General features: G+C 29.3%; 1 protein-coding gene across 3 annotated transcripts in view; it reads right to left on the bottom strand.

Moving 5' to 3' along the window:
* Nucleotides 1-25,822, bottom strand: part of LOC122509876 — a 296,814-nt gene extending 270,992 nt beyond the window's left edge. For 2 of the 3 annotated variants that reach the window (XM_043624181.1, XM_043624179.1), the window contains exons 1-2: nt 25,541-25,821; nt 18,813-20,932 (exon numbers count right to left, since the gene is read on the bottom strand). In XM_043624181.1, the coding sequence (XP_043480116.1) occupies nt 18,813-20,834 (2,022 nt within the window). In that variant the 5' untranslated portion in view covers nt 20,835-20,932; nt 25,541-25,821. Of the gene's footprint in view, nt 1-18,812; nt 20,933-25,540 lie in introns of all 3 variants that reach the window. The other variant, XM_043624180.1, reaches the window with a different exon arrangement.
* Between the last annotated feature and the right edge of the window lie 1,224 nt (nt 25,823-27,046).

Here is a 27,046-nt window from a genome sequence, read left to right on the forward strand (position 1 = left end):
CTTATTTACAGAAAAATAATTTTTAAAATTCAAAGGTATTTTTCTATTAAATTTTCTTATAAAATCTACACCATATAAAGTTTTATATATTTTCTAAAATAGTTTTTAGTACAGAAAGATTGTTCCAAATTTTTTGAATTTTTTTGGTCCAAGTTTGACGGCCTGCATTTTCTAAGAAAAAAATTACACGTTAATGCCTATAAGTAATTCTTATAGTGTAGCAAATGACCTTTAAAATAAGCTTAAGATCATTAAAAAGCGTTCATTATTTTAAAAGTAATTCAAATTTTTGTAAGACATTGAAAATGACGATTTTTTAAAATATCTAAATAAAATATTGGCTAAATGACTTCTAAAAGATCTTGTTCTTTTCAAAATTTTATCATCTTTCAAAAAATAAAAAGCAAAATATTTTAGTTTCCATACATTTTATGTTTTAAAATGTTTTTCAATCACCTGAAAATGGATGTTTTCTCAATTTTTACCGGTAGTGTAGATTCGTAATCAGCGACCCTAAAATCCACCGAGTAACAAGTTTTAATCGAATCTGATAAAATTTGAATTTTGTCCGCCATATTGGATCCGACATTTTAGATTTAAAAAAAAAACTTTAGATTTATATTCGGGGACCTTAAAAAACTGTTAAAGAATGAGTTACAGAATAATTTACCTCGTTTTTTGCTTTTAATTCATAAAAGTATTTTGAAATTTTTGGACCATTTGACTTTTGACAGCTCTATTGGCATCGGAAATGAAAATTTGCAAAAAACACCTATCGCCATCTTAAAGTACATGAATGTAGAAATCTTTTAAGCCCTAGAACGTTTAAATCTATCAAAGCAATTTTTGTTTAGAGCTCTGTCCGTGTTGACGTGCGGAGTGTCCCATAAATATTTAGTTATTTTAAAAAAATTATTTTATTGATGCAAATAAATATTTATTTGAATCAAAATCCATGCATTACTGAATCAAGTAATTTTCCTAATTGATTTAAAGCAATATTTATTAGATCCAATCTACTAACTGAAAAAATGCTTTAAGGATAAGATTTTTTACATTAACCCATTGATGCCTATAGGCAACGGAATGCAGATATAATAAAAGTAACTATTGAAATCCTGGCATGGGATCTAATGATAGAAATAAATAATGGTAGAAATTAATAAGAAAATGTCTTCCGAGCGAGCGTCAGCGAGCGAGGAGTATGACGCTAGTATTTTAATTAAATAGTTTACAGACCTTCAATACATTTTGATTCTAAACAAATTCTCATTAACAATAACCCGTGTAGAAATTTCCCCATTTGTCCCTATCTCTAGTAGGGACCTCGCTAGATTCTGACTAGAATCTCTAGTCTAGAAAAACTAGTCGGGCTTCAATCAAATTCTAGTTAGATAATTCAGACTGGAAAAACTCACTAGGACCTTATCGATTTCAAACTAGACAAACTAGTGTACAAGTATGACATACATAAATTATCTTTCTATAGATATAAATAATTCAGATTAATAGATAGAAAAACTTACTAGCATTATTTATTAAAAAATTTTGCATATTATTTAATTATTTAATTTTTTAACATTTTTTAAACAAAATTTTAAATATTGTAGAATATTTTTACAAAAAATTCCAATAAAGCAATTTTATTAAATAAAAATCTTTTATTTAATATGTAAATTAAAAGAATAAAACATAAATAAATATTAATTATGTGGGTATAACTAATTTTTATTACCTAAATATTGTAATATTATTCGTAAAAATAATTTTTTTTTAAAAAGATATGTATGTGCAATTATACTTTAAAATGTTTTTCACAATTAATGCAAGTATTTAATAATAATTAAAAAGATGCTATAATATTATAATTACAATAATAAATTGAATAATATAATTATAATAATTATAGTAAATATAAAAAGCACTGCAATTAGTAATGTTTAATTTTTCAATAATGTCATAATTAATTATTATTAACTATCATTAGGAATGCAGATTTAAATAAGAGTGATGAATAATAACTCCCTAAAATTCAAAATATTATGAATTAATTATATCTATAACGTTATTGAAAAATTAAACATAACTAATTTATTACATTACTTTTTATATTTTTATATTTACTATAATTGTTTTAATAAATAATAATAATAATAAATAATATAATAATAAATAATATATTACAATATTTAGTTAATAAAAATTAATTATATCCACATAATTAATATTTATTTATGGTTTATTCTTTTTTAATTTACTTAATAAATAAAAGATTTTGTTTAAATAATTAAAAAATTAAGTAATCAAATAATATGCAAACTTTTTTAATAAATAATGCTTGTAAGAATCATCTAACTAGAATTAGATTGGAACCCGACTAGTTTTTCTCGACTAGAGATTCTAGTCAGAATCTAGCGAGAGCCCTACTAGAGATAGGGACAAATGGCGGAATTTCCAAACGGGATGTACTTTAAGCGGAAGTCCATCCAACCTATCATGGCCGAGAGGTATGTGTATCCGTCTGGTGTCCCCAAGGTCCAAGGTTCGAACCCTCATAGGCACGAGATTTTTCGTGTGCAACAATCATTAATAATGTTAATATGAATGGAGAATTCAATTATAAATAAGTTAAGTTGAAAAATAATAATTTTTAAAACCGGTAGAAGTGAACTAGAACTTCTAGTCGGGGCCCTATCAACTAGAGCGTGACAAAATCGACTAGAACCCCACCAGTTTCTCTAGTTGGAGCCCTTTTTCAAATGGGGTAAACTGGTGAGGTCCCCACTAGAACCCGACCACCATTTCTACACGGGAAATCTGTTATAATTTCTTGAAGTAAAACATTAGAATTAATTTCTTTATTTTTATTCTTTCAGATACTTTCGCGAGTGTTCGGATTCACTATATTTAAACCACAGTCGTTAAATTTTTTACATTTGTACAATATTTCGGGAGTTATCGATTTTATTTCAAATTCGCGGTCACTGCAATTTTGAACAATTTCCTATATGTCTTTCTGGAGTGTTTCGCATTATTTAAAACCGCTGGCATTTAAAGGTTATTAAAAAAAAGTTTTTATTGAAATTTGTGAAATTTCGAAACATTTCAAATCGCGAGTGCTTTGTGCAATGGAAATTATCATTTGTGTGGAGTATTGGAGCTGTGGAGATAATGGACATCGGATGCGGACTAAAGGACTTCATAAGGTAATATTTATATTATTTGGAAATAATTCGGATCAGTAAAAATGTTAAGCAAAAATTTTAGTCCAAATGAAATTTCTACAATTTAAGCCTTTTATTACAAAATAATTAATAGTAAAAATACAAAAAATAAGAACAATATAAAATAAAATAAAAATAGAAACAATAGAAAAGCAAACAAAATTGTTGTTATTTGCTTTTCTATTGTTTCTATTTTAATTTCCTAGAAGAGTCAAAAATTATAGTAAAAAATTAATTAAATGTTTGGTCTTATTTTAGTTCTATTTTTATGATATAAAATATTCCCTACTTAATTTTTTTTGTAGATATTGTTAAATCGAATTTTGTTTTTTTTATTTGCGAATAATGAAAGTAGTGGAAAAAAATTTGAGAAAAAATCGTTCTCCGCCTTTATTTTATGTTTCTATTTCTCCTTTGGCTTAACCAGTTTGCCGATATCTTGCAGCAATTTTCCTGGCTCGTTAAGCAGATTAAAGTTGTTTAAAAGTTAAATCATCGTGGTTAAAATTCGTGTGAGAAACGCAAGCATAGCTAATCACTGGGCTTTATATTCGCAACTATATTTCGTATTACTGATTACCCATGTAATTATGTAATTTAGTCGATATTTTAGAGTGAAAAAAGCATCTCTTACTATCAAAAGCAGCTTTTTTTATTCATCCTACATATCTAGAAAAAGACTTAGAACCTACTATTTTTTATTTGTACTTTAAAATTTGTTGCAAATCAATTTTATTTGCTTCAAACAAAAATGTTTTTCTGTACTAAATAAAATTCTTATTGACAAATAAAATGTTTTATTTGAAATTTATTCTAGTCAAATTAAAGTAGTTTTGTCACAGAACCTACTAAATTAATTAAAATAAAATCTATTTTATTTATTTGTTATAAATGCAATTTTAAATTAAATTTTAAATTTTAATAAAATATAAATAAAATAAATGTTATTTATTTGTTTTAAGCAAAATTTATTTAAGCCTAACAGAATTTATTTCAACTAAATAGTATTTATTTGAACCAAATGTGTTAATTAATCCAGCCAGAAATATGCATTTACAATCTCTTATTTTAAACTGCCGTCGAATTGAAAATTTTCATTGCATAAAATTGTAAGAAAAAAGAAATAATAATTCTAGAGAGATAAAAATTTTCTTCTTCTTCTTCTTCTTGTAAAATGTCTCTGGTGCGTTTATTTGAAGGGAAACGAGCCCGGTAACGTCAAAGGTTGGATTATCCGATAAAAGCTTTCCTCTGATCTCCGAGTGCGAAACTCGAGATTCTTTTTTTTGCGAAGCAGATGCTTTTAACTGGATCAAGAACTTGAATCGAACTGCATTGACTAATAACGGTTAAAAATGCTACGCCTACAAATTTAAATGTCCCCTTCTCTAAATTAAGCCTCTCAAGTGCACTAAAGAAAAAAACTCTATTTGTCCAATAGCACCAATGCTAGATTAAGAATTGTGAGAACCAGCAATCCTGTGATCTACTCGTAAAAATACATAAGTATGCCAATTTCCAGCTCTTCAGGTAAAAAACTGTGGGCGCCAGGGGGGGTACATGCATTTTTTTTAAATTTTCAAAATTTTCGAGTTTTTCGCTAAAAACACTATGAAGATCAATACCAAATATGTTCACTATATTTTTCTACTTTCTAGGTAAAAAACTGTGAGCGCCAGGGAGAGGGGGGTACATGCCTTTTTTTTGCGAAAAACGGCCAAAATTTGATGTTTTTCGCAGAAAACTCTATGAAGATCCATTCCAATCACTTTCGCTATATTTTTCCTGTAATCCACGCGTGAAAATACATACATGTACCAATTTTTAGCTCTCTAGATGAAAAACTGTGAGCGCTAGGGGGGGGGGTACATGGTCATTTCCCATGCAGAAATTGAGATTGGAATTTTATGGGGTCCTAGCCAGAATTCCCTATCTGTAGTGGGGAACTGATTAGAGAAAATCGTTAGAACCCAACTACTTTCATAACGGTCGGCAGATGGGGTATAGACTAGAATATCTAGTCGGGAACTAGTATTAAAACTAGCTGTGTGTTGATAGGGCCCCGACTAGAATTTTCTAGTTGACTTTTAAAAATTATTATTTTTCAACTTAACCTATTTATAATTAAATTCTTCATTCATATTAACATTATTAATGAATGTTGTACACGAAAAACCTGAAACTTGAGTTGAAAAATCTCGTGCCCATGGGGGATCGAACCTTGGACCTTGGGGACTCCAGTCGGATACACATACCTCCCGGCCGTGATAGCTTGGAAGCACCTCCGCTTAAATAACATCCCGTGCAGCAATTCACCATTTGCCCCTATCTCTAGTAGGGCTCTCGCTAGATTCTAACTAGAATCTCTAGTCTAGAAAAACTAGTCGGGTTCCAATCAAATTCTAGTTAAATAATTTTTACCAGCATTATTTTTTAAAAAATTTTGCATACTATTTAATTATTTCATTTTTTAACATATTTGAAACCCAATTTTTAATATTGTAGAACATTCTTACATAAAATTCCAATAAAACAATTTTATTAAATAAAAATCTTTTATTTAATAAGTAAATTAAAAGAATAAGACACAAATAAATATTAATTATGTGAGTATAATTAATTTTTATTACCTAAATATTGTAATATTATCCGTAAAAATAATTATTTAAAAATATATGTAAGTGCAATTATACTTTAAAATGTTTTTGACAATTCATAAAAATATTTATTTATAGAAAGACAATTTATGTATATTACTTGTACACTAGTTTGTCGCTAGTTGGAAATCAATAAGGTCCTAGTGAGTTTTTCTAGTCTGAATTATCTAATAATTTCAATTAATAATAATTCTTTATAATCTAATAATAATTTAAATTAAAAAATTATAAAGTTATTAAATTATTTAAATTATTAAAATAATAAATAATAATATCAATTAATAATAATTCTTTATAAAACAAAATTAGTAATAATAATTCTTTAACTAGAATTTGATTGGAAACCGATTAGTTTTTGTAGACTAGAGATTCTAGTCAGAATCTAGCGAGGTTCTAGACAGATTTTTCTAGAGTAGATTTTCTAGGATGGTTCTAATCAGAATCCAACATTTGGTAGGGACAAGTAGGGAAATTTCTACATGGGTTTCCGTAACCGTTTTAATAGGGTTCCTACCGGGTACGGAACCCTAATAAAGTCTAAAGAAGATTTATAAAATAATGTAATTATGTTACAGTCAGGTCTCGCAAAGTGTCGTTTATTTATTTGTCTCACAAAAAGTCGTCGTTCAAGAACCCGACTAGTGTCCCTGTCCCCACTTTTTTTTACCCTCTCCAATGCGAAAAATCGACTTTGCCAAAACATAAACCAATAAAATGACAACTTTTACTGAAGGGGCGTGGCTTAGGCCAATGACACTTACTGAGACAGAAGGTCCCAAAAAATTCCCAGTGACGATACTTAGCGAGACCTGACTGTACACGGAGAGAAATGGATTTTGAAAAACTGGGAGTCAATATTGAAAAAACAGGACTCAGTCCAGTAAAAGTACATTAATTCATTTCCATCAAGCATCTTAGGGTATTGCGTATAGTGTATAGAGGGCCTTAGTTCCAAATGTCACTGTAAAAAGCATTGAAACACAGGCGAAGATTATAAGGCGCGCTGCAGTGTGCATAGTACCCAGTGAGAAATTTCTCACCGGTCCAATATCGGTCCAATATTGGGAGCCAAGAGACCGATCATCGGTCCAATAAAGGCTCCCAATATTGGACCAATATGGGCTGATGCTTGGGATGTAACGGCATCGCCAATCATCGGTTGTCAATATTGGTCCAATATTGGCCGAATATTGGCAACCAAGAGAAAAAAATTTTTTTAAATAAATTTTTTTTAATTAAATAATAATAATAAAAAATTAATGTTTATAATTTTTGTTTAATATATTTATTTATTTGATTATTTATTTTTAATAATTCATGTAAATAATAAATAATTTATTATTTATAAATTATAATTATTTAAAAATGCAGCAGCTATTAGAAAATAGCATTCTGCAAAAAAATTCTATCATTGAAAAATCAATGATAGGCGAGAGAAATCCGCGTCTTTAAATAGATTCGCAGATGATAGACAAGAGATATCCGCGTCATTAAACGGATTCGCAGATATACTCTGGTCTCGCGACGAATCTCTCGATACTTATATACACTGGAGTCGCCGTGTCAGTTGCGAGAACGGTTACAGCGTCCCTCTTGCGGCAGAGATAAGAATTGTCACGTAAACTGCTAAATCGCTTTACCGACCGCCTTATTATACCCGCAGTTTACGTGACAATTCTTATCTCTGCCGAAAGAGGGACGCTGTAACCGTTCTCGCAACTGACACGGCGACTCCAGTGTATATAAGTATCGATAGATTCGTCGCGAGACCAGAGTATATCTGCGAATCCGTTTAATGACGCGGATATCTCTTGTCTATCATCTGCGAATCTATTTAAAGACGCGGATTTCTCTCGCCTATCATTGATTTTTCAATGATAGAATTTTTTTGCAGAATGCTATTTCGATTATTTCCTAATAGTTGCTGCATTTTTAAATAATTATAATTTATAAATAATAAATTATTTATTATTTACATGAATTATTAAAAATAAATAATTAAACAAATAAATATATTAAACAAAAATTATAAACATTAATTTTTTATTATTATTATTTAATTAAAAAAAATTTATTTAAAAAAATTTTTTTCTCTTGGTTGCCAATATTCGGCCAATATTGGACCAATATTGACAACCGATGATTGGCGATGCCGTTACATCCCAAGCATCAGCCCATATTGGTCCAATATTGGGAGTCAATCGGCGCCCAGCACGGCAACCAATATTGGACCGATATTGGACCGATTAAAGTCTATTGGCAATTTCTCACTGGGTAGAGAAACTGGACTCAGTCCCCTACTTCGAAATTTTCACAATAAAGGAACGCAGGCGCGGAACCTGTCAAAATAAATGGCCGACGCGACGCGAAACGAGTGTTTCCTTGTATTCACTTCGTCAATTTTATATAAAAAAAACAATAACCAATCATTAAAAAAAATAAAAATATGTTAAATGCACTCTTTATACATTCATATTCATTAATTCACAAGTTTTATTCTTCCCACATTTTCATACTTACAATTAACAACTAAATGCATCGGAAAATCTTACAATCATACGGGATTGAACACCTACCTAACCATACAACTAAATATACGCATATCTTAATTATAAATCGCACGCTTTTACATTAAGCCTCTCGGCTACGCAATCGATGGGGGAAATTTCCTATTTAAGAAACATCCCTTACCAATGAAATAAATTAGAATATGCGTCGATTTTACTTTGTAATTAATGTAAGTATATGGATGTCAACAATATTCATAATATTGAATAAATAATATTGTCAACTAGTTTAAATTTGATACGGTTATTAGAATTTAATAATAAATAAATAAAAAACATTAATTTTTTCTTAACCTTTTTCAAGTTTGACACTCCTCATGGTAAATTTGATTATTCTTTTTTTTCCGTGTACAAAATAGTGAATTGACCTTGAATGAAATGTATAATTAATTATTCTCACAGCAATATTTAATAATTTAATGAACTTAACTGCACTGCATAATAGTTGAGAGTAGTAAGAGTAAGTGAAACAGTAAAATAAGTGAACGACCATTAGTGTGAGAGAGAGAGAGAATAACTTGTGGTTTTCGAGTAGGTATCTACTTTATGTGCACTGCGTTCATTTTTCGAAAGAACTGGACTGAGTACTAGTTGTTTAATATTCGCTTCTATTATTGACTTGTGTTTTGTACACTGCCGCGTTCTTTTAACAATTACATGAGAAAGTAATTTCTCATTCCAATTTTTTATACTCTTATTCCCTCTTAGACTATATAAACAGTCTTGTTTAAGCTGATGAATGGGATAACTTGTGTTGAGTCCCAAAGTGTTGAGCTATGAAACTTCTAATACTATAGTGTGTACCTGTTACATATTATTCTATAAAGGAGTACTACACTGACTGCATAAATCATTTTTCCATTTTTCTCCGTGTATTAAACACTTTTTTGCCACTGAATATATCTACTTGAAAAATTTAATTTTTTCTCTCACAAGCGGTTTTAACCGGAAAAAATCGACCCCAAAAAGTGTTTTCCCGCGTGTCGTATCACTCCTAAATAATTAGAGATATTTAGTTCCAATTTATCATGATAATTAGGGGAATTCATGATAAAGAATATTCTCGAAATTTGCAAGTAATTTTTGAAATAAATATTGAAAAACGAAATTACAAAAGTTGGATTTTTGGCGAAAGTGAGATACAATATGGCGGTGAGCACACAGACAAGTGGATCTATGTGTCAGTGGTCAAGGAGGTGGCGCCAATTCTCGGAAGTGGTCGCGACTTGAACTAAGGAAATGTATGAACCTCAAATTACTCCACTTTCAATCGTTAATAAAATAATTTCCTCGCAAAATTATTGCAAAAACGGAGAGGACCGCTCCTCGCAGAGTCTCCCTCTATCACCCCTCCAAATATGAACCGGAAATATTTTATCCTCTCAAAATGAGACGTCTATACCAAACCGTTCATAACCTCCTTTTTCCGTATATTTAAACAATTTTTTTCAATTATTATTTATCAAAATTTTTATAAATTATTTGAGCGCCGCGGGTCCCAGAGCATTTTTCTACACTGAGAAAACTGGATATTAAAAATCTTAATATCTAGATATTAAGAAAAAATGCTAATGCATATGATCCAGATGTTATGGTTTAATATCTCAGATGTTAAAAAGTATAATCTGTAAATGTGAGGTTATGTTTGAACAAGTCTTTTTCCAATATCTTAGATATTAAATTTGAACATCTAAGATGTTTACATAGTTCACTGTCACAGATATTGACCATTAATATCTAGATAATAAGGCTTAATATCCATTTTTCTCAGTGTATATATATTTACCAAAAAATCCCGACTCAAAATATTCTTTTCTTTTTAAATGAGAGTACGTCTATCACGAAACCATTATTTTTTCCCGGATGCCCTTAAACCACAAAAATAGGTAATAATTTGAAATAGGTATTAATTAGCAAAGATATGTTTATTTCTTAAAACATTTTTTTTTGAAAAGCAACAGTTTTGATAATTGAAACTAATGCTATAAATTCAATGCTCATGTACTTTAAAATTGATAGCATAATGTACCTACTATTGATTGAAAATAAAATAGAAATGAAATCACTAGTACATGCTATTGAATTGATTTAATTAAACCTACGAAATGTATTTCCTGATGATATTATAGCATTTTCTATCAACACTATAACTTCTGTCATAATAATTTACAAGATGAATTTAAATCTAGTGCAATAATCAACAGCACATGTTATTAAACCAAGAGTATTTGTATTCGAACGGTACCCTATTGAAAATCCCCATATGGGAAACCACATGGGAAACCACATGGGATCCTATGTCAAAAACCATGTAAAACCCTACTTCCATGAAGGAAACCACGTGGTTTACCATGTGGTTTCCCATGTCAAACCATATGGGAAATTGAGACAGGATTTTAGTTAGGAATAGACATGGGAAATTTGAACAGTTCATCTATGCATAAAACCATATCAAATCCCACATGTTTTTCCCATGTCAAATCCTAAACCGAATCCCATGTGAGAAACAATATCATTTATTTATAATTATTTTCCCAAGTCAATCCCCAAGTGAAAAACAGTATCATTTATTTATAATGATTTTCCCATGTCAAATCCTAAACCAAATCCCATGTGAAAAACATTATCCGCCTTATTGAATATCCCTACATGGGAATCCACTTGGAATTTTACAAGGGATTTCACATAGGATTTTATATGGGAATTGACATAGCATTTCATGCAAGATTTCACCTAGGATTTAATGAGACATCACATAGTATTTTATTAAAGATCCAATGAAGAAATTTTCAAAGGATTAAAAATTATTTAATAAAAAATTAAATAATAAATAGTATTAGTGTTACAAGTCATCAAAAAAGTAAAACAACGATCATTTGAAACACGTCCTCTCTGCTACAGGTTCTCAGCTTTTATATACTTCCAGAATCGTCTCAACAGCGAGAGAAGTCACTTTCGCCACCTAGCGGTGAAAGTATAGGAGCGACAGTAATCTTTATCATTACTAAGGAAACCATGTGGAATACCACGTAGGATTCCATGTGGTTTCCTACGTGGGGATTTACATGGGATTTTACTTAGGGATTCATTTGGGAATTTATTTCTACTTAAATACGATCCCTACGTGGGGATTTACATGGGATTTTACTTAGGAATTTAAGTAGAAATAAATTCCCAAATGAATCCCTAAGTAAAATCCCATGTAAATCCCCACGTAGGAAACCACATGGAATCCTACGTGGTATTCCACATGGTTTCCTTAGTAATGTTAAAGATTACTGTCGCTCCTATACTTTCACCGCTAGGTAACGAAAGTGACTTCTCTCGCTGTTGAGACGATTCTGGAAGTATATAAAAGCTGAGAACCTGTAGCAGAGAGGACGTGTTTCAAATGATCGTTTTTTTACTTTTTTGATGACTTGTAACACTAATACTATTTATTATTTAATTTTTTATTAAATAACTTTTAATCCTTTGAAAATTTCTTCATTGGATCTTTAATAAAATACTTTGTGATGTCTCATTAAATCCTAGGTGAAATCTTGCATGAAATCCTATGTCAATTCCCATATAAAATCCTATGTGAAATATTTCACATAGGAAAATGTATTTCCCTTGTAAAATTCCAAGTGGATTCCCATGTAGGGATATTCAATAAGGCGGATTATGTTTTTCACATGGGATTTGGTTTAGGATTTGACAGGGGAAAATAATTATAAATAAATGATACTGTTTTTCACTTGGGGATTGACTTGGGAAAATAATTATAAATAAATGATACTGTTTTTCACATGGGATTCTGTTTAGGATTTGACTGGGAAAAACATGTGGGATTTGATATGGTTTTATGCATAGATGAACTGTTCAAATTTCCCATGTCTATTCCTAACTAAAATCCTGTCTCAATTTCCCATATGGTTTGACATGGGAAACCACATGGTAAACCACGTGGTTTCCTTCATGGAAGTAGGGTTTTACATGGTTTTTGACATAGGATCCCATGTGGTTTCCCATGTGGTTTCCCATATGGGGATTTTCAATAGGGTATTGAATATGCCGTTTATCGCGACAAACAAAATGTCATTGATTCGATATAGCATTTTTTTCTTAGTGTATATTGGTTAGAAATGAAACTTTCTAGAAATAATAGAAATGAAAATTCCATTATTAATTAAAAATTCTAAGGATTTTTTTTCCTTTTATTTATTTTTCTTCTTTTTCGGAAAAAAATAGTTGAGTGAAAAATAAGGGATGAATCTCATTTGTGGCCTCCTCCTCGTCGATTCCTGGGAATTTGTTTTCCTATCTAAAGTTGAGTCGTTATTGAATGCAAGGGGAGTTGTTTGTTCGTTATCGGGCAACATTTTCCAGTGTGTTCGAGGATTTCTTTTTCTCCACAGACAGATCGATGGACCAGGACCCTGAGGGTTTTGGCCTCAGAGATATCTTCTTGGTTTTTGTGAGATATATAGAAAGAATGGTTGCCTATTCGATATTGGAAAATCGTATGTAATGTGAGTAGACATCTGAAATATTGACAGAATCAAACTACCCTAGTGCATCCTGAGAGATAATAACTAGATGTTTTTTTGCTTTTGTTTGTGTCCTTTTTTGGAAATTACTATTCGATATCCATTTTGTCTGATTGTAGGTAAATTAAAGTTTTAAACTTTAATTTAAAACCTCATCGAATTTTCCTCAAAATTCTCTTTTTTTTGGTCTCGTGCATATGGATCTTAATTTTGATTTTATTTTCCCCTGATTTCTAGAAAGAACTTTAATTTTTCTTTGACCCTAAAGAATACTTTAATTTACTTTAAAAAAATTCGATACACAAAAAAATGTTTGTATTATTATGTTATTATTATTATTATTATTATTATTATTATTATTATTATTTTAATTATACAATTATTCGAAACATCAATAGTCTTTTTTAGAGAAATATTTAATCATTATTATTATTTCTCTTCAGTTAAAGAATTAAAATGATAAAAAATTTCAACTGAGAAATGGGATTTTTTTGTGGATTCCAACACTGGAGACCTCCCTGAGTATTTTGCAACAAAAATTAAAATAATCCATTGGTGCGTTTTTGAAAAAAGTAATTTTTAGTATTTCCATCGTAAACTGTGTATACAAGCATCTTAAAAAAATGTACCAAATCAAATTTATTTTCAACTTTCAACACGGAAAGAAAAAGTCCGTCAATCATTAATAGACTAGTATATTACTTTGAGACGGGACACAAAATCATTGAATGCATAACATACTTTGAGTCACAATCAGTGACGAGTTGCTTGCTAAAATATAGAAAACTGTCATCAATATATAAAACTCGTTCACTAAAATTTAGAAAACTGTCTATTAAATTTTCTATGACTATCAAAAGCATTCAAAAAATTCAACTTCTTTCAGAATTATCCCTAATTTTAGACACTATTTGGTACAGAATGAACACATTTTTTTCGTTGCACAGTTCCGATATTTTATTTACACTCTTAGACGCTTTAGACCAACACATTTTCCAACACATTTTCGCACTTATAATAACTACACGTAGAAACGCACACTTATAACACTTTAAGTTTAGAAGCAAACTGTTCTTATATACCAAATAACAAAATTTTTCACAACTTGTGAGAAATGATTTTGCACTAATAACTACTTTTTAATTAGCGAGAAATATAAAAGAAAATATATTTTCATCGAGGTCAATTTCTAGACGCAATTCAACTGCAAATTATTAGTTAAGTTAAATATTCACATTACACATAATAGTATATAGGGATATGTATAGCAGACAGCAAAAACACATGGACTATAGAGAAACCGGAAGAAATGCGCATCGGTACACTGCGCAACAATGCGCTAGTGAAGAGCGCCGATTTAGAATACGAGTCAACTATAACGTTTCACAAACTTTCACTAATGATTCGTAAACATTCAAACAGCCATTGATATCAATTCAGCATTAAATCTAAAACAATTGGTCACATACTGGCATTCTAATCAATCCATGACTCGTTTTCAATCGTTAAGTAAAGTTAAGTAACCATCAACGGAAAAAGAGTCCCGTCTCAAAGTAATATACTAATCCATTAATGGTTGACGGACTTTTTCTTTCCGTGAAGAGTGTACTATAGTATTTTTGATCGCAGGATCTGAATTTAATGTTAGATATAAGAATTTCAAAATGGCGGATCCAATATGGCGACCAAAAGTTTAAAAATTGTTTAGATCCCTTTGAAACTCAATACTTGGGGGTTTTTGGGGTCGCTGAATCTGAATCCGAATGTCCGTATTTGAAAGAATTAATTTTTTTTAAAAAGGAAATAGATAAATAAGATTATATAAATAATGACATCACTTACAATAATTTGATATAAGTTTCAAGGGAATTTAAACCATTTTAAAAATTTTATTCAGATTTAGCGACCCCGAAAACCCCCAAGTATTCAGTTTCAAGCCCCAAGTATTATTAACTCTATAACTGTTCTAAAGCTTTAGAATGTTAAATAAACACAGATGTTTTATTAACTAAATTACCTGTTTTACTTTAACTTATCTACTACTTAAAACCTATCAAAAAGTAGTTTTAGCAGGCTAGAAAACAGGGACCGTCACGAAGCAAAGGTATCATGTCGGTATCGTGTCGCTACACGATACGATTCAGCCACGGAGAAAAGTATCGTGTCGCGACACGATACCGACACGATCAGATTTTCGTATCGTATCGCATTACATAAATAGCCGAATCAATTAAATGACATATGGACAATCATATTATACAAAATTACAAAATAATATTGGGGACCATCCATAAATTACATAAGATAATTTTTTTAATTTACCCCCCCCTCCCCCTCATGTAAGATATTTTACATACATTAGCGACATTTTTTATTGTTTGTAAGAATTTGCAGAACCCCATACCCCCTAAATGTCTTACGTAATTTATGTAATTACATTTCATATAATAACTTAGGTAACTTAGTAACAAATTCAATATGGCGGACATGCGCAGAAGTGCAATTTAGTATTTATTGCTGCGCAGTAGTTGCTCCCACACTTGGACATGCGCAATAGTGCAAATTAGTACTTATTGCTGCGCAGTAGCCTACCAAAACACTTGGACATGCGCAGTAGTGCAAATTAGTACTTATTGCTGCGCAGTAGCCTATCAAAGCACTTGGACATGTGCTGTAGTGTAACTTGATATTTATTGCTGCGCAGTAACATAATTTAGTATTAATTGCTGCGCAGTAGTCTAATCTAGTATTAATCGATGCGCAGTAGTCTAGTTTAGTATTAATTGTTGCGCAGTATGTATGTCTAATATACTGCGCAGCAATAAATAGTAAATTGAACTACTGCGCAGCAATTAATACTAAACTAGTCTACTGCGCATCAATTAATACTAAATTAGACTACTGCGCAGCAATAAATACCAAATTACACTACTGCGCATCAGTTAATACTAAATTAGACTACTGCGCAGCAATAAATACCAAATTAGACTACTGCGCAGCAATAAATACCAAATTAAACTACTGCGCATCAATTAATACTAAATTAGACTACTGCGCATCAATTAATACTAAATTAGACTACTGCGCATCAAATAATACTAAATTAGACTACTGCGCAGCAATAAATACCAAATTACACTACTGCGCATCAATTAATACTAAATTAGACTACTGCACATGTCCAAGTGTGGTGGTAGACTATTGCGCAGCAATAATTACTAAAGTAGATTACTGCGCAACAATCACTTCTAAATTGCACTTCTGCGCATGCTCACATATAGTTGTAGCATACTGCGCAGCAATAAATACTAAATTCCACTACTGCGCATGTGCAAGTGCAGTGGTAGTATACTGCGCAACTTAAAATATATATATTTTGGTTTTTACAAGATAGCCGTATATGCGTCATGTGCTGATAAAAAACATTTTTTAATGTAACATGTGCGACACGTTAATTTCGTATCGTGTCGGTATCGTATCGTGTCGCGACACGATACTTTTCTCGACACGATGCATCGTGTCGGGCGTCGACACGATACCGACACGATACTGATTTTCGTGTCACATCGTGTCGGTGGCGGTCCCTGCTAGAAAATAATAGAATTTAACATTTAGCCCCAGCATGGGGCATAGGACAAAACATGTATTTTGCGCGAAAATATTGGAAATTTTATTGAAAGTTGTTGAGGACAAGTTGCCCTCCAATATTGATCTTTTTACATTTGCATCTAAGCAGATTTATTACCTAAAAAAACACATTTTTGCAAAATTTAACATTTAGCCCCAGTCTCCCTTACTAATTTAAAATTAGAAAATAATTAAATTATTGCAAATTTTTTCGACAAATTTAATTAAAATTGTATTGGAAATAATGTAATTCGCATATAGAATTTAATAAGATTTATTAAAAAGCAATTTAATTTTTTTGAGAAATTTTATTAAAAAATTGAATTGGAAATAATTTAATCTCTTTACGAAGAAATAAGAATTTTTATTAAATTTTTTGAAAATAATTGAATTGTTTTGAAAAACTTTATTAAATTGAATTAAAATTGTACTGTATATATAATTAAATTCGTATTAATAATTTTACTAAATTTGATTAAAAATAATTGAATGGTTTGAAAGAATTTTATTAAAGTTGAATTTTTAAAATTTTGAGTTTGAAATTATTCAAAAATTAAAATTGATATTTGAATAGATAAATTAATTATTTCTAGATAAATTATTTCTAAATAAGCTCTATTAAACAGATTACTTTTATCAAAAAGAATTTATGAAATGAAAAGAAATTTTTTTTACTGAAAAAAGGAATTCCTCCATTATATTTAGCTATAGAATTTATCAGTTTTTCAGACATCATTAATGTCCATGTTCGCGACATTTCCGCTAACATTTCTAGTCATTTTCCTCTTTCACATCAAGTATTTTTCCTTGTTCATCGCTTTTCCAGCTTGTATCACGTCCTTTTTCGAAACTTTCCGATCTTCAATATCCAATTGCAAAAAATCAGGGAATATTCTCTGGAGAATTTTCTATATTCTGACTAGATTTTCAGTAATCGAGTTAACGCTATTTTGTCCTTCCGCTTATATTAAGGGCTTTATCTATATCCGCCGATGATCAGAAATCTCTCACGAGTATATAATAATACAATCAGTTCGCAAATATACCAATATTATACAGATTTTCATCCACATTGCTAAAGTGCTAATCTGTTATCGCCTCTGATTCTCAAAGGGCAAATTTTATTTTCTTTGTTCATTTTCTATGCAACAGAATGTAAAAATAAAAATGCTTCAAATTTTATTAGAGTTTGATATTTAAAAATTTATTTTCCACTTGGAGGAAATTTAGTAAAAAATTGTAAAATTTTAAAAAAGAAAAAAAAGCCAATTTTTTCGAGTTTATTTAAAAACTCGTTTAAAATGCAAGATTTTCTTCTTTTTTTAACCAAGAGCATCATTAAATTTAATCCTTAAATCTGAAAAACTCATTAGTCTCTTTAAATATTCATCAAAAGATGTCGCGAAAAAATTATGAAAAGAACCATCTTATTATAAAGTTCTCGAGTCATTAAAGCTCTCTTTTTCTCTTTCTCGGAGCTATGAGAGCAGTCACGAAAAAGGAACTCAAATTAATAATTCCGATTTTACTCAAATATTCAAGAAATAAATTGAACAACCAAGAAAAAAGTTTATGTTTTTTTGTACCATATGTAATTACGAACGGAATGTGAAATTAGCAAACTATTTTTTCCTGGCAATTTTTAGCAGGGACTCTTTCCAACACAAATGAACACAAATATCAAGTGTGTGTTTGTGTTGTGTTCAGAACACAACACAATTCAAAAAATTGAAATGTGTTGTATTCTGAACACAAACAGATTTCATTAGTAAATTGAACTCGGCACATGTGTTTGAGCAAATGTGTTTTTTCGAACACAAACACATTTCAAAATTTGAATTGTCTTATGTTCTGAACACAATACAATTTCAATATTCAAATTGAGTTGTGTTCTGAACACAACACGAACTCAACACAAACGTTTGGTAACTGTCCCTGATTTTTAGGATGGCTTAAAAATCAATAGAGAGATTTTTCAGAATATTATTTAACACAAACGATTCATTTGCATGAATTTGATTTGTTTGAAAATTTGTTTGGCTATTACAATTTTTTTGCCAACATGCATAAATATTTGCACTTTAATTTTGATATTAGATTAGATGTTATTCTATTTAAAAAAAATTAAATTTAAATTTGATGATTAGTTTAGAAGCTTCAATGAAGAAAAGTTTTGGTTATTAAAAAACAGAAAGTGATGCTCACCTGAACGAAAAGTGACAACTCGTCACCGAGTAGCATATCTCGGCAAACATCTTTACAGGTTGTTTCCAGAGTGAGATAAACTAAACTGCTTTCAATTCCTGTATGTACTCGGACCCATCCACTGCCAGATCCAACTTCAACACTAACTCCCGAATCCCAGGAAGAATTAAACGTTTCTTGAAGCGTTGTATTTACAGCACTTTGCGAACTCGTTATCGGACTTAAACTTTGTATCGAATCGGTGCTAAAACTTTCACTTTTCCCCATTGAATCTAAACTTGCTGTATCATTATTTTTCTCAGTGTCAAAACTGCCGATAGTGTCGTTCAAATTCTTTAGAATTTCATCCTCAAGGATTTTTTCCTTACTCGATATTTTCGTCATATTGATTGTGTCTTTCGATTTTTTGTTTGGTTCTCTGCTGCAGTTTCTTTTTGATTCTTTGATGATATTACTGTTTGCTTCTTTGCTGCTATTTCTGTTTGGTTCTTTGCTGGTGTTTCTGTTTAATTCTCTGCTGCTACTTCTGTTTGTTTCGTGACTGCTATTTCTGTTTGCTTCTTGGCTGCTGTTTCTGTTTGCTTCTTTGCTGCTGTTTACATTTGTTTCTTTGATGCTTCTATTTGATTCTTTGCTGCTGTTTCTGTTTGGTTCTTTGCTGGTGTTTCTGTTTGATTCTCTACTGCTACTTCTGTTTGCTTCTCTGCTACCATTTCTATTAAATTCTGGAAATGGTTCCGGAAACGATTTCTGAATCGATTCCGTATACGATTTTTGAAACGACTCTTGCAATTGTTTGGTGGACATTGAATGATTGTACGCTTCTTGTGCCAGCTCCCGAGTGGGTGATCCATTTGGGATATTAAATCTACTCCGATAAGTGCTGCTGCCTCTTTGGAAGTTGGAGTCTGACTCCGGATATAAACGGGAACTTTGAAGACGATCCTCTGATCTAATGACTTCCTCTTTGACTCGACTGTTGCGGTAATCGTTCGCGACATAAAATACGGAACGCGATACGTCTGACCCATTTTCGATAATCGATGTTTCATCGATCGGTTTGAGTTTATTGTCAAAATTATTAAGTTCTATTTGATGTTTGACGAATTCGGGTCTTATGGCCAAACTGAAATTATCACTCGATTCGGATTTTTTCGGATCCTCTGTTTTTTGACTTGACAACAATCTCTCGCAGTAATCTTTCGAGAAGGTGAATTTATTAATGTCGACTTTCTGCTTAAACAAAGCGTTTCTTTCTTGATTCACTTTTTTTGGCATCACTTTTGAGTACATTTGAAAATTTCTGAGATTGTCGTCGAATTTTTTGTCCTTTTCCAAATTCTCCTTGAATTCGGATTTTTTATTCTTTCGATGGAACTTCTCGCAATTGGAGAATATCTTTTGATTCAATTCGTGAATGAGTTCAAGTCGTTTTGATATTGATTCATTGGTCCTGTCGACTTTTTGTTTGGCAGCGATCCACCTTCTTTGTGCAGTGCTGATGACCTCTTTGTTTTTTTCTCTCTTTGGCAAATTATTATCATCATCAAAGGTTGCTCTCTGACTTTTGTTGACGATTTTCGAATCGATTGTTGACTTGTAATTTTTCTTTTCGTCGGGAAATCCGGACACGTTCATCAAATCGAGATCTTTTGATTGAATCGCGGATTTGGTTCTGCATTTTGTTGGGGGATTCGTTTTTCCTCTATCGTCATTGAGTTGGTCGTGATTAGGATGGACATCAATGGCGGTAGTCGAACCACTACTGAGACTTATCCTTTCATTGAGATCCCAATTCATATCATGTACTTGCTTCATTTTATCTTCATCATTCACATTTTTACTGACTATTGGACACAATCCCAATTTCTGATTGAGATCGGGTTTTATTCGAGTATCTGGAATGGAATTCTTAACTTTTCTTGGAGCTAATCCCCTTGTTGAGGACAATCTTCTGGATCGTCGTAATTTCGATCCTGTCTCGGCGAAATGTTGATTTCCTGTCGCACTGGTAATCACCATTTTTAATGCTCACTTGTTACTGTCTGATGCGTGTTAAGTTTTTGAAATTTTTTTTCATCGATCATTTTTTATTGTCGTTTTCGCAGCTTGCATGTTTACTGTGGAAAAATGTAAAAGATTAATTATCGTTGTCACGTTTCTACTCGGCAAGTTTTATTTTATGTTTAACTTCTTTTTTCCAAGCAGACTTTATTGATTGACCCAGTTATCGCGTATTCATAAATTGCTTAGATTGGTGAATTGAGATTTTTTGGCAACGACATAATATTTTTCAAATGAATGAGAAGAATTTGTTTTTGTAATTGAAAATTCTTTTTTATTATAAACTAGTGAGATAATTAAAATCTATTTTGTTTCAAGATTGAAAATTCGAATACATTGAATTTTTATTATAGATATGTTTCAAATTTGATTGCACGATGTATTCTCTAAATTTTAATTTGTTAAAAATAAATAATTGTTAATAACAGATTGTCTAACTTTCTGCTTCAACAATTAGAAAAAAAGTAAAAAAAAGATATATTTGACTCTAAGACAACTAGACTTTTTATTTGTTTTAAATAAAATTGGTTTAAATAAAATTTTATTAATTGGTCCAAACAAAAATTTTATTTAAGTCGAATAACATTTTATTTGGTTCAAATAACAGTTTTATTTACATCTCAAATAAATTATATTTCGTTTAAATAAAATTTTTCTCTGGGTGATAATGTATGACTTTTCGGCCTATGTTCGACAATTTTCCAAAAAATCATATTTTTTTGAACCAATTTTCAAGGACCATGACTTTTTTTACTTTTTTCCAAATATTATAACAAAATACCAACAAATTTGGTATAAACTAAATTTTCCATTTTTATGGGGCGAAAAATAACTGTAGTCAAATTTTTCAAAAATTATTATTGCTTAATTTTTTGAGGATAATAAAATTTTCGAAATATGTAATTAAAAATTACAAATTTAATAAATCAGTAGTTTTTAAATAATTCAACTTTTGTAAAATTCTATTGAAAATAATTGATTTTTTTATTATTTCATTAAAGTTTTTGAAAATTAAATTTTACACTGCATTTTTATTTATTTAGATTTAGTTACATTGACAAAACAAAAATAATGCTTACTCGTACAGAATAGTAAATATTTGTAATTAATTTTCTATGCAAATTTTGCAAATAATTGAATTCTCAAAAAATTTCAAAAAAAATGTTCAAATAAAAATTTGAAAATGAAAATTACTAATAATTAGCTTAAAAATATTAAATTAAAATATTTTATTAAAAAAAGCAATATCCAAACAATAATTGCATTAAAATTTTAGAGAAACAATCATTTTCAAAATTTTTTAATGAAATAGAGGAGAACGGGGCGAGGCAGCCAATTGCTTCTTATTTCTGCATAATTTTTTCAAATCGTGCGCTATTGATAATGTAGACTGCTTATGGTAGTTTACTTTAGTTGCTAACAGATGGGCATTGTTGCTGCAGCAGTTTAGCAATGACAGTATCATTTATGAAAACAGACTTTTTGGATGTAACTTTTCTAAGAGATATTTTGGTGTTTTAGTTAATAGAGTTACACGAATAAAATTCTTGTAATGTGATTTTTAATGCAGAATTTAGTGCTGAAGACGATGGGGTTAATGGAATTGCGATATTTTTAATATTACGGGTTTTGTGGATGTTTTCTTAAAAAAGTACTCGTGGGGTTAGGCAGCCAACACTAAATTTTTCGTCTTTTTGTGTTGATTTTATTGGTTCTTCTAAATGTTTTCTCTTTTTTTCCTACTCCAATACATTTTAAACTTAACATTGAATTTTTTAAACCATTTTTTTAAAATAACAAATTTATATTTCCTCAAAATGTTAAATTGAATTTAATTAATGTTATTATTATAATATTATTTATATGTAAATTTTTGAATTTTACTAACAAAATAAAAGTAAGTTAAGGACAACTACCTTGTTATGTTTCACTATTAGCAGAAAATGCCTAATTATGAGGAGAAAACAACTATAATTATTAGTAGAAGAAAACTAATAATAAACTAAAAATGATTAATTATTAATAAATAAATAAATAATGAAAGTATAGTCAAATTTGACTAATCGAATTAGAAACAAAAAGTTTTAGCTATTTAAAAATAATCTAAAAGCACTATAAGTGACTAAATTTTTACCATAAAATTAGTTATTTCGAACGAATTGAAATTTAGAGACCAGGGGAAAATTTGGCATTGAGAAAAGTTTCAACAGATTGAAAAAGCGAATACGTATTTATGATAATCGTTTTATGATGATTGTTATGCGGCAACCGTATGGCGACACCATCACCATTTCAGGCCGCCTCTTGCACCCGAACCATCCCATTTCCCTCTCGGCAACATCCTGCTCTTTTTCTACTTAAACTACTATTATGTACTGTGTGCCACTCATAAATAAATTATAGAATTATACGTGTGGAATGTGTTTAGATTTTGTTAGAGAGAAAACAAAAGAAAAAGCAGCAAATTTCCCCACCAAAATTTATGTGTGACAAGAAAATATTTTCAAAAGTGAATGCATATGAAATTTGAGTTTTTTTTGTCAATTTTTGCTCGAATATAGGAGGACAAAATTTACAATGTATCCATAAACTGGTCTCGTAAAATATGTGAAGAGTTTTGCTGCATTTTATCCCCTTTTTAGAGGGAGAATTTCTTATTTGGATAATGTCATTCCAAAGTATTAGAATTCCTCTCGAGATGTAACACATTTTTCAGCTATAAGCATTTTCTATTCTCTTGAAAAATTTTCCCTTTAAGTTCCCTTTTCTGTTTTGTTTCAAGGGGAGGGGTAAAAATATATTTTCGACCAATTTCTGAGCTGTCATGAACAAAAATGGTTGGTTCGTAAATATATACGAAAAGTAATTCTGAGTAGGGAAAAAAACGTTTCATATCTCTATCAGGGGTCCTGCGATTTTCATTCTATTATTTTTTTTGTCAAGCCAAGAAATATTTCTACTTTAGAATATTTCATTTCATTTTTTTTTTTTATTTTCTTTTAAATTGTTTGCGAATTTTTCATTAAATTTTTATTTACTTTCTTTTAAATTATTTACGAACTTTCCATTATTTTTTATTTACTTGCATTTAAATTATTTCCGAAAATTGCTATTAGTTACAATTTGAATCTAAATTATTTTGGAATTTCATTTGTTTTTTAAAATTAATTCACAGTAAAAATGTTAATTCAAAGTGAAAATTAATTTTTAAACCAAATCTCAAAATCAATTTGCATTAGTTAGTTGGTAATTATTTGTGTCCCTAATTTTTCTAAAAAGAAATGTTTGACTCAGAGTCTACTTAACCATTTATTTGTTTTAGGTGCATTTTATTTGGTTCAAAAACTTTCATTTTGTTCAAATAAATTTTAATTAATTCAAATAAATTATATTTGGTTTAAAGAAATTTAATTTGGCTCAGATAAATCTAATTTTGCTCAAATAAAATTTTGTTTAGTTGAAATAAATTTTATTTGGCTCAAATTAATTTTGTTTGTTCAAATCAATTTCTTTTTGGTTCAAATCAATTTTATTTGTCACACATAAATTTTATTTGGTTCAGGAAAAATTTTATTTGCGTTAAATAAAATTCTTATTTACAACAAATAAATAATTCAGTAGACAAAAGTAAATTTTTTTATGGTTTAAATCAATTTTATTTGGCTCAAATAAATTTTTTGGTTCAATTCAATATTATTTGATTCAAAAAAATGTTATTTAGCTGTAATTAATGTTTTTTGGCTCAAATAAATTTTATTTGACACAAAAAAATTTTGTTTGGTTTAATTAAATTTGTCTCAAATTAATTTTTTTTTTGCACAATTCAATATTATTTGGTTTAAAAAATTTTATTTGGTTTTAATTAATGTTTTTTGATTCAAATCAATTTTATTTGGCGAAATTAATTTTTATTTGGTTCGAAATAATTTGATTTGCGTTAAATAAAATTTGAATTTAAAAAAAATAAATGATTCATTATAGGTTCTGTGACAAATATACTTTTTTATTTGACTCAAAAAAAAATTGTATTTAAAAATGAAATATAAAATAAAAGTTTTATTATAGGTTCAAATAAATAAAGTCGAGAATAAATTTTATTTGATTAAAATAATTTTCATTTGGTTTAAAATAAAATTTTTATTTAAAGCAAATAAATAATTTAGTAGGCTCTGTGACAAATATACTTTTATTTGACTCAAATTAATTTTTTTTTTGGTTTAAATAAAACATTTCTCTGGGTGGATATAAGAAACTTTCCATTCACTACGAAATTATGTGCAATGCCAAAACTTCGTTTTTACTATTTACTTTATTATTTATATTGTTGAGTACTATTTTAACTAATATAAATAAATAAAAAAACTAAGTAAATAAATGAATAAAAGGAAATTAATAAAATAAATAAATAAAGTAAGTAAAAAACTAAATAGATAAAAGTAAATAAAAAATCGAATTAAAAACATAAACATAAACATAAATTATTTATTTTGTTATTCATCGTGCAATAAAAATGAAACAATTGTTTTCATTAACAAAAACCTTTTTTTTTTAAATTATTTTCTTGAGACCTTTTTTAAAAAATTTGTTTAAAACAAATTTTGTTTTATTTGTTTTATTTTTAATGAATTATTAATTACTAATTAATAATAATTGACTTCTATTACGTTTTGAATAGCAAACGAATGTTTACTTTGTGTAAGTATAAATTTCGCGCACTTTTTCCTAAATTCGATTACTATTTCACTTGTCACACACACATACACATAAACACCACAGAGACACTGGGAAAATTATTCGCGAACTGTTTCAGTAGATTAGCAGAAAGTGGCGAAATTTTTGTTAATCATTGTAATGAGGGGCTCGTTCCACGTGGTGATTGCACAACAAGAAAGGTGAGTATCGAAAACATAACTGACGAGCTCTGAGAACGTGCACTAGACACTGACCGACGTTCACGTTTATGTCGTATCGCTACCCAACATCAGGCATATTGCTCGACCACCTGTGTATGCATCTTTTTTCTACCTGTTTTTTTTAAAGAGAGACACAAGGCCTCGAGGGAGAGACACAGAAACTACATATGTATGTGTATTTAAAAGGTGCCAGCCTTCCTCATCTCTCCAACGCCTCAATTAGGAATTTTTAAAAGAAAACTATTTTCTTTGAATTTTTCAATTTTCCTTTCTTTGTGTTTTCAACGCAGTTTTTTTCTAGATGGACAAAAATTCCGTTTCATTATGAATGAATTTTTATTCATATTTTTATATTATTTCCCGGATGGCTGATTATCATACACACAGGGAATAAATATATTTGACTCAGAACCACCTAGACGTTTTATTTGTTTCAAATAAATTTTAATTGGTTTAAATAACATTTTATTTGGCTCAAATATATGTTTTATTTGTGTCGAATAAAATTTTTATTTAAAACAAATAAATAAATTATATTTGGTTTGATTTAAATAACATTTTCTCTGGGTGTATAGAAATCAATATTGATACAATGGAAAAAAATTTATTTGATTCCCATAGACGATTACTTGATTATTATAACAATTAAATATTTAATTGAATCAAATTAGATTTATTGGAGTCAATTAAATGGTATTTACATACTTTAAATACTGAAATTACACCCAGAGAAAAATATTATTTAAACCAAATATATTTTATTTGAGTTAAATAAACGTATATTTGTCTCAGAACCAACTAGACTTTTTATTTCTTTTAAATAAAAATTTTATTCGACACAAATAAAACATATATTTGAGATAAATAAAATTTTATTTAAACCAAATAAAATTTATTTCAAACAAATAAAAAGTCTAGTTGGTTCTGAGACAAATATACCATTTCTCTGAGTGTAGTGGTTCAAATATACCATTTAATTGACTCCAAAAAATATTATTTGATTCAAGTAAATATTTAATAAAATTAATAATAGTCAATCGGTTATTTGAATCAAATACATTTTTTTCCATTATCAATCCTACGAAATTTTTTGTTTCGACACAAAATATTCATTTCGAATTATAATTTACTAGAAATTTGATTACTTTGAATTAGTATTAGGACGATTGAATTGTTATTTGTTTAAATTATAATTTATAATTAAAATTTTTTGCTTTTAAAATTTCAAAATCGAGTAAATTTAGCAGTCTATACCTT

This window comes from Leptopilina heterotoma, unplaced genomic scaffold (assembly GCF_015476425.1).
Source record: "Leptopilina heterotoma isolate Lh14 unplaced genomic scaffold, ASM1547642v1 Lhet_63, whole genome shotgun sequence".
In the NCBI taxonomy this organism is placed as follows: domain Eukaryota; kingdom Metazoa; phylum Arthropoda; class Insecta; order Hymenoptera; family Figitidae; genus Leptopilina; species Leptopilina heterotoma.